General features: G+C 31.4%; 2 protein-coding genes across 3 annotated transcripts; one reads left to right on the plus strand and one right to left on the minus strand.

Moving 5' to 3' along the window:
• Positions 1–614: 614 nt before the first annotated feature.
• On the plus strand, positions 615–3177 carry LOC131637044 (nudix hydrolase 10-like). Of its 2 annotated transcripts, none has more exons than XM_058907607.1 (8): positions 615–915; positions 1086–1282; positions 1866–1931; positions 2082–2219; positions 2323–2400; positions 2489–2539; positions 2686–2829; positions 2931–3177. In XM_058907607.1, exons 1-8 carry the CDS (start codon positions 804–806, stop codon positions 3126–3128), a joined length of 984 nt encoding a protein of 327 aa, XP_058763590.1. In that variant the 5' UTR covers positions 615–803; the 3' UTR covers positions 3129–3177. The 2 variants fall into 2 exon arrangements, with proteins under 2 accessions (XP_058763590.1, XP_058763591.1); XM_058907608.1 differs by lacking the exon at positions 615–915 and adding an exon at positions 922–999.
• A 5465-nt stretch (positions 3178–8642) lies between these two features.
• LOC131637052 (uncharacterized) lies at positions 8643–9518 on the minus strand. The gene has a single exon (XM_058907615.1). The coding sequence runs from the start codon at positions 9516–9518 to the stop codon at positions 8643–8645; it is 876 nt and encodes a 291-aa protein (XP_058763598.1).
• Positions 9519–9921: the final 403 nt, after the last annotated feature.

Below are 9921 nucleotides of genomic sequence, written 5' to 3' on the forward strand. Positions count from 1 at the left end.
AAATTAAAATGTTAATATATTTCAAAGACATCACTCTAGTTTTAAATCTCTAAAGAAGTTGGGCGCGCCGACCATGATGTGTGATGCTCCATAGAGTGTGTTAAGACTCCAACATTAATTAATATTTATAACAATCTAAATTCTGGTTTATACTGATTTTTTTACATGAAGGTTGGCAAGGTAAAGTGTGAACAATTGGATGATAACAATCTAGAGTTTCACGTTTTCATAATTTAATATATATATTTAACAAGCGCATATTGAGGACAAAGTAAAATCGCAATCATGAATTATATTACAGGGTCAAAGTGTATTAAAAAACATTGAAATTTTGCACTAACTTTGTAAGAATTATGTACGTAAGGGATGACAAATTCAAAAGCATATGCACAAACCAAACTTGTTCATACTGGTGTAAGGATCAATTATTAATTACTTACTTGACCACCAAGTAAGCAACCATGACATCAAAACCTGGCGTATTAGATCTTAACGTAAGTTGATTCGCGCACATACGTGCAGTTACTCACGGAAATGCATGTATAGTACTAGTTTAAAATGTCACATCAGATAATATATGGTCTGATCTGATGGTTATAAGCTGGTTTCATAAGGTTGAATTAGGTTTGACTATACTTTTTAAGATGGTATCAGTGTAAGGTTTAAAATCCGTTGGATCATCTCTGCTATCAGGTTTATCATAAGTTAGTGCAAATGGATCTAGCACTTATATCTAAATCCAAATAGGATCAATATCGAAAAATGGGCGGCTAATGAATAATTGAGTGAAGAAAAGGGTAATAATGTTATGTAGTGAAACAAATTGCAGTGGAACTACGTCACTAAGCACTCATGACACCAAAATAGCAATATTGTGCCTTTCAAGTTTTCAACTTCCACTTGTTAGTGCTCTTTGTAAGTTCCCTATCTAACTCTACTCTTTAAATTCTCTAGTTTTCAGTTTAATCTTCATTGGCTTCTTAAGGTTTGTTCTTCAAGGTAAGAATATTCTCTACTTTGGTTTTTTTAATGACACTTGTGATGTTTTTGTCTCTCATGGTTATACTTTTTGATTGAATTTGCAGTTCGTTCCATGACAGTGGCAACGAGTTCGGCACCTCCTTTAGGAGACCATTTGTGTGAAAATGGATTTGAATGTGTTGAAATTCTGCCTGCTACCAATGATGCACATGGAGGAGTCATTGTTGATTTGAAGGATCCTATGGATCCTGAAGTTTTTGCTTCTTTGCTTAAATCTTCTCTTTTACAATGGAAGAAACAGGTGATTATATTCATCCGAAAGTGAGAAATTCTAAAGAGTGATCTAAATAATATCAACCGTTAATAAACAAGTTAATGACCGGTATTATATGCGCATGCATAACAAATTATGAGTGGTTACAATATCGACTCTTAATTTTTTCAGTTTAGAAGACTCTAAATTTTCAAAATGGTAGTCGTTGCATATAAGTGCGTGAAATAAGAATCTCACTCATAGAAATCGAGATACTAAGTTTTGATGTTAAGATTCAGAATCTTGACGGTTGATTAATACATCAATGCTATCATCAACCGTTGATTTATTAATCTACAGTTGAGAATACTTATCTTAACCTCTCAATTGAATTGCTTACTTTAGAGGTGCAAAATCGATGAAATAAAATGTTCGTCTAAGACACTCAAGAGTACTTGGATGAGATGGTAAGGGTCTTTTCCAGTTTAATCAAAGATTTTGGGTTCGAACGCAGTCTTGGACACACAACAGTGTTAAATCTCTTGATGGAAAACTTTGTCGTCTATTGTAGTCTTCTCCGGCTCGAGGGAAATCTTTATAGTGTTCTTACTAACTTTAGTTTCCATTGTAGGGAAAAGATGGCGTGTGGATCAAGTTACCTATTGAGCTTGTTAATCTTGTTGAAATTGCAGTTAAGGTAATTTTCCATAATCTCTTCAAAATATTGTTAAAAACCTGTAATATGGGACTTAGAGATAAAATAACTTATTTAGACTTGTCTTATTAAATAAGCACTTATATAAGTATACTAAAAAGCTTATGAAAATTCACTTATGATATGTTGCAGGAAGGTTTCTGGTACCACCATGCTGAACCAAGCTATGTAATGCTAGTTAACTGGATTTCCAAAACAGGCTGCACAATCCCTCCAAACGCTTCTCATCGCATAAGAGTCGGCGCCCTTGTCTTGAATGACAAGAAAGAGGTATAACATATGATCCATCACTGGTTCTCCATTTTACCGAGTTCGACTTCTTCTGATAAAAGATAATAATTCATCTGTTTCTTTTGCCTTGGTGAGCTTGTAGGTGCTAGTTGTTAAGGAAAAAAGAGGTAGATTCCATGGAATTGGTGCTTGGAAGCTACCTACAGGAGTAGTTGATGCAGTATGCACATTTCAAACCGAAATCACATCTCATCTACAAAACAAAAATCATTATAATTTGGTTAGAAACTTTTGATTTGTACTTGCAGGGTGAGGAGATCTTTGAAGCAGCAGTTAGAGAAGTAAAAGAAGAGACCGGAGTAAGTATCTTAATACAATGTTGTATATCTCCATGCAAGGCGCGCGACCGCACAGGGTCTTAAGACTTAAGACGTCTGTAGTCAAACGAACGTGTTATTCTAATGAATATAACAATATTTATTTTGGTTTGTATTTTTCAAATCAGATTGATACAGAATTTATGGAGGTACTAGGATTCAGACAGGAACACAATTCATTCTTTGAGAAATCAGATATATCATTTCTTTGCATGCTGCATCCTCTTTCTTTTGACATCAAAAAGCAAGAACTCGAAATTGAGGCAGCTCAGGTACTTCTGTTATTTTCTTCTTCCTATCTCAAATTCGACTCGACTCATTTTCAACCATACTTATAATAATTTCTTTTGTGCTTTGTTCTATTGTCATGAAGTGGATGCCATTTGAAGAATATGCAGCACAACCATTTAATCAGAAGCATGAGCCCTTCAAGTACATAAATGAATTATGTATAGCAAAGATGGAAAATGTCTATACTGGATTCTGTCCACGCCTTGTCTCATCATTTTTCTCTAAGGATTTTAGTTATATATACTTGAATAGCAAGGACTTAGACAAGTCTTCTTCATGAGTCTCATGAATCACTCTTCAATTATAAGTAAAAAAAGTTAATTATTCTATGAAGATTTCGTGTTGCTATTTTCAAAATAATCTTACATTAGTTCTTAATGTTGTGAGGTTATGATCATCATAATTAAAGGTAGATTAATCAATGTGTTTTTTATACAAAATTGAAAAAGTAAGTGAATTAAACTATTATATTTTAAATTCACTTAATTTTTTTATTTTATATAAAAAATATATATTTATTAGTCTACCTATAATTATAATTGTAATGTTCACAATATTAAGAGGTAATGTACAAGTATATATAAAATACTAACATTAAATATGCATAGAATAGTTAACTATTATATTTGATAAGAGTGAAAATATTATTTAAAATTGAGTCTTTGAGAGTGTAGTTGATTACTTGATTTTGATAGAAATTTCTCTCTTGTAAAATGTTTGTTGAATGTCAATTTCTATCTTCATATCATAATTCCAATATGCTAGTACTTGAATTTGAAGGAAAAAATGAGTTATTTTTTTCGTTTTAACAATTCCTTTTTCTGAAAAAAAAAAAAAAGAAGAAAAGAAGAAGAAATAATTGAATGGATAAAGAAAATAAAATCTACTACAAAATTGTTTTAACTAGGACTTGAATTGTCATTACATATAAAAAAATAAATATGAATGAATATGATAAATAATAATAAATACATAAAGAAAAAAATAGGGCACGCAGTTTTATTTTGTGTCAAAGAATTTTGAGTTACTTCGGTTAAAAATTACAAATATAGAAAATATATATTTAAAAAATTAATTATTTTAATTTATAATACACTGAATACAAATATTTTCAAAAAAACATACATTTTATTTCTTAGAGCCCTCCATCGTAAATCACTTTTCTTGCGGCCAATTTTTAACATATTGTATATACTTCTCAGTCCTTGCAAGTAGGTTGTTGAAAGTTTTTGGGATCATAGTTCCAATACTCTCAGAGAATTTAGATCCTTGTTGGAATCTAAGACTCAATAAATATTTTATTCAACTTATCATCATCCTCATTATCATTGTTTACCATTATTTCTTCTCTGTTGAACTTTTCAATGTAGTATTGTAGTGGTTTGTCTTTCCCCTACCTGATGGATCCTAGGTATTCCACTGACTCGGGGTGACAGCATTATGATGTGAAGTGCATGCAGAAACATTTGAGGGGTTCTCCCCATGAATTGATTGATTTGTTCCTTAAACTTCTAAATCAAGTCATGGCACTAACTTTTAAAGTGAGGAAAAACAACTTGCACTTCTCAGGGGCTCTCCTCGCTCCCCTAAAGTTCAAAAGACATCAATAAGTTCCACATGCTCGTCAAGATTGGTATTTTTGTCATAGGTCCTCATTATTTATAATTTTTGGAGTTCCTTCCTAATGGATACTCATTTATTCTCCTATTAAAAGGGTTCCCGAAAGAGATGTCTTCGTCCCTTTCGTAACCATCAAAGGACAAGGAACGTGAGACACGTTAGTGATGGAGGTTGCAATATCCTAGTAGGTTATCCTCTCGTTCTAATTTGAATAAATTATCTCGTGGTGGGGAACAAGTTATGTGACTGAGCCAAGTCCTTATTGTGATTTGCAACTATGTCATTGAAGAGTCTGAGAGGTAGAATCACAATAAAGTTTGTTGGCATGTTGTTTATTCTAGAGTTTATTGTCTGGTCCACTAGAGTTAAGACATGATATGCATTGTTTCCCCTCTCTTGGCGTGGATCTAAGTTTTCCTCTACTAATGTTGATGGTTTGTCATTCAGTTGAGGCACATAGATTATCTCAATAAGCGGTGGAGGTTGGATATGATTCTCTAGGTTTTAGGATGATGTCGTGAGTCCTTATTTATGGTTGTGGTTTCTCCTTACAAATTTGCTAACCCTAGATCATTAAAGATTGGAGTTATGAGTTGTTCTTTTTCTTTAATTTTCAATTCTGTTGTTTGAGTAAGGGGTTGAACACTAATTGATGTTCTCCCCTACGACTCTAGTGATTCTTCCAATATGGAATCATTCACTTAGTTGTGAGGTTATTCAGATGTTGGAAGCTTTGAATGATATTTGTGGTTCGTTGATGTGAATAAAAAGGGAGGTACTTGCAAACACTCAAACACTCGAGCTAATGACTATTACATGTAAGATGTACTTGTGTTAAAAAATTGCGTGTATCTTTATTTGGTGTACACGGTTGCTTATATAGAGACTCTCTATGATATATTGAGACCTAGAATCTTCATATGTAAAATTGTTGTCTAGACAGACATATGTCAAAGTATGTCTTCAATCATCCGATGAAATAGTATATTATCCTATAATTATTCTAAAAGTTTTAAAACCTTTCTTTGATTTAAAATAGTGGATGATATATTTTTTCCTCTGACATCATCGGTTTGACGTCATTAGGGTATGCCAACATAAAGGCCTATTATTTGCACTGGTCATCACATCTTATTTTCGAACTTCATATGTTTTTGGATCATGCGCACAGACGCACAGTCAAGGTTTAAGTAGAAACAAAAATTATTTTTTATTTCTAGTTAATATTTGTAAATTTTTACTTGAAACGTGATTCTTATCTTTAAATTTATTGTTTAATTATTTTTTTTTATTGATGTATGAAAACTTTAACAACTTATAATTATTTAATTTTCATTAAAATCATATTTACAAATATGTTTATTTGAAAGTTAATTTTTATCTTTGTAAAATTAGACCAAAATTATCTATTTCAAAAACCAAAATCAATTTAAATTATGTGAGTTTTCTTGGACATAAATTTTTTTCATATTGTTCATTAATCAAGATCAATCATAGTTTATATACGTCACTCACATTCTTCAATCCAAAGAGACACATTTTAAAAAAGAACAAAATCGTGAAGGTCTTCCATAAAGACCAAAGCGAACAATATCTCGTAAATGTAATATAATGGATTTAAGGTCGAAATCTTAATGTTGTGTATGCGAACCGAATCCATGAGCATGATTGAGGGTTAGGCCCTTTTAACGCTAAGATTCGACTCGAGGCTACTATTTTGGTAACCTAAAAAAGTTTCATACTGTCTCGCTTTCAAGAGAATTTGATGCTTAAATCGATCAAAAATAAATGGATCGATTGATTTGTATTAGATTTCCACAATTTTTCTATAAGGCCCAAACTAAATCAAATCAAGAAATAACATGTTGATTTGGGTTGGATTGATTTAGTACATTAAAAATAAATATGCTAAAATATTTGATAAAAAACGTATTTACATCAGCTAAAGACAATATGATCATTAAAATTAGACAATCTTAAATGTAAAATCTTTTATTCTTCATTTCTTCATATAGGTTGTGAACGAAATAGACCATCCTTCTTCTTTTTTTCCTTGAAGTTGAACGTTTAATACTAGTTTATACGATAATGATGTTATAGACAAGCTTGCGAGTAGAATATTGAAAACCCGTTTTTCGAACTAATTAACACCAAGTTTCATAGAATTGATTTTGTTTTTGTCTGAACTAATAAAAATGTTCAATTCAAACACCATAGTTTGATTCAGATTCGAATTTATCCTAACTAATAAACTTCCCAACTCAAATTGTTCAATCCAACTAGACACTTTTATTAGATAATAAAACCATGAAAATTTTCCACAAAGATCAAAACTAGGGGTGGCAAAACGGGTCGTGGCCCGTCGGATTGACATTTTAAGCCCGCCATCCGCCATAGTCCGTCCCGCCAAAACCCGCCGCCCGCCATAGTCCGCTCCGCCAAAGCCCGCCGCCCGTCAAAACTCGCCGCTCCGTTAAAATCCGCTGTTTTTATAAGTTAATTCTACTAATTCTAATTCTTGTTGGTTTTATTTTATACATTTATTTGTGAATATATTCAATATTTTTAAGTAAAATTTATTATAAAATGCTTTATAAAAAATTGTTCTAAAAACTATGTGAAAAATTTAATTAAAATGTAAAAAAAATATATTAAAAAAATAAAAATAAATAAATAAAAAATAGACGGGCAAGCCCGCCGCTCGCCAACCCGCCACCTTGACGGGGCGGACTAGATTTTTATGTCCATTTCAATTTGCGGGCTTACCCGTCCCGCTTTTTTAGTGAACATATGACGAGGCGGGGCGGGCCGCCCGCTTTGCCAGCCCTAATCAAAACTAACCATACATAATACACAATGTAGTGGATTTGAGATTGTGACGTTGAGTTTAAAAATTAAAACAATAAATTTGACTGTAAAAAACAAGTTTGGAGAGACAAATCTTAACATCAAATTAAAAATAAAATAAAAAAAACCTTTTGACTCTTTGAATTCAAACAAATCTCATAGTCTTTCACATAAAATCCTAATACTTAAGGTTCTAGGTGAAAACATGGGAAAATATAAGCCTCTATGACTAAAAAAGATTTTTTCTTTACCCACCTCCTTATGAGGGTCACCCCCAGCGAAAATCCCACTTTACCCTGCTTCGGAAATGCATTTTCGAAATATTTGTTTTTCTAAATTTTTCCAGACTTCGGAAGTGCATTTCCGAAAAAATCCCAAAAATTGGGATTTTGATTAATTCGGAGATACATCTCCGAAAAAACAAAAAAAAAATCTAAAAATCCCAAAAATTAATTTTAGGGTATTAATTAATTCATATATCATAAATTTGATATAATTTATGAGTAATAAATAATAATAATTATATATTTTGATATAATTTATGAGTTATGAATAATAATTATTATATATTTCTATTCTAATTCATATTTTAAAATTTAAAATAATTTTAATTAAAAAAACTAAAATAATTTCACTTACAAAATGAATTATAATTTTTTATTTATATATTTATATATTTAAAATAATTATTATGTATTTACAAAAAAAAAATTAAAAAAATGAGTGTTTTAATTTATATATTTATATAATAATTATTATATATTTATAAAAATTATTATATATTTATATATTTATATAATAATTATTATATATTAATTATAAATATATTTATATATTTATATAATAATTATAAAAATTAAAAAATGAGTGTTTTAATTTATAATAATTATTATATATTTATATATTTCTATATTAATTATTATATATTTATATATTTCACTTACAAAATTAATAATTATTATTATATATTTATATATTTCTATTCTGATTCATAATTAAAAATTAGTTATAATTTTTTATTTAGTTTAAAAAAATTAAAAAAAGATTTTGTCTTGATTTTATTTAATGAACAAATTTTATATTTAATTCTATATAATTCAAAATTTACTTATGGAATTAAAATGTTTTTGATTTATATAAGTTAGTAAAATAATTTTTAACTTTAAAATTGTTTAGGAAATTTTGATTCACCTTGATTTTATTGATTCACCTTCATTTTATACCTATTAATTGTATTTTGGAGAATATTGACTTTATTCCTCAAAAACAGAGAATACAACCGACCTAATGAGGGTCCAGGTACCAAAACATCCACAATACTAACTCATCAAACTCCTAAAAGTTTAATGTTCTCAATATCTATATGGTTCATAAGTTTCCTATTCATGCTACTTCTAATAACCACATTATATTTAATGTCAGCCACCATGCTACAGTTCACTTGTGTATGATTGAAAATAACTTCATTTCTATGTTTCCACAGCATATAGGATGTCTCAGCCACTGCAATTTTCAATGTGCTTCGCTTCCACCCTTTTTTCTTTGTTTCTGCAGTGATCCACTCCTTCTCAATGCTCCAAACTTCAGGCCCCCGGTGATAACCCATCCAGATAAGCATTTCTCCCCAAGCTGATTTCGCAAAGCTGCACTGAAAAAATAAGTGATCAATTGATTCATTCTCAATACAGAAACAGCATCTTTGTTCCACCTGCACCCCAAATTTAACCAATCGATCCTTGGTAGGGATCCTGCCCAACATAAGTAGCCATAAATGGAATAATGCTCGAGGTCTTGCGTGATTAGCGTAAAAAACAGATCTCCAGCTAACAAGTGGTTGAGTTTCTCGCAGCAGCTCATAGCTATCTCTTGTTTTAAATTTCTCATAGTCCAGTTTCATCCTCCAATTCGGATCATTTGTAATCAGCCCCCTGCTCTTCATGATTTGCTTAATGATCCAGGAACAGTCATGGGGAATTTGCCATTCTTGAACATCCTGCCCCTTTATGTAGTAAGCATTAATCCATTTCACCCACAGCTTATCCTTCTTGGCTTGCACATTCCAAAGCAGTTTAATCATAGTTGCTGCATTCCATTCCTTAAGCGAGATAATATTCAGCCCACCAGCTTTCTTTGGATCACACACTCTATCCCACGCAACCGGAGCTTTCCTACTGCCCTCGATCTTTCCACTCCAAAGAAACATTCTTCATAGACTTTCTATACGTTGAATAATCTTTTTAGGGATCGGGAACACCTGCATCCAATAGGTAGCAATAGCAAAAACCACACTTTGAACCAACTGACTTTTACCTGCAAAATTCAACAATTTAGCTGTCCAGTGGTTGATACGAGCCATGATCTTATCAATCAGAGGCTGACATTGCACTATGCTTAGCTTTCTACTAGACAACGGGACACCAAGATATTTGAAGGGGAGATGTCCTTCTTCAAAACCAGTAGCTGCTAAAATTTCCTGTTTGTCAATATCTCTAGTGCCACCAAAATAGACTTGACATTTCTGCGGATTGGCCTTTAATCCTGTAGAATCAAAAAACTTATCAAACACCTTCATCATACTCTTTATAGACGTGCCATCCCCTCTAGAA

Source organism: Vicia villosa, unplaced genomic scaffold (genome assembly GCF_029867415.1).
Source record: "Vicia villosa cultivar HV-30 ecotype Madison, WI unplaced genomic scaffold, Vvil1.0 ctg.001901F_1_1, whole genome shotgun sequence".
NCBI lineage: Eukaryota > Viridiplantae > Streptophyta > Magnoliopsida > Fabales > Fabaceae > Vicia > Vicia villosa.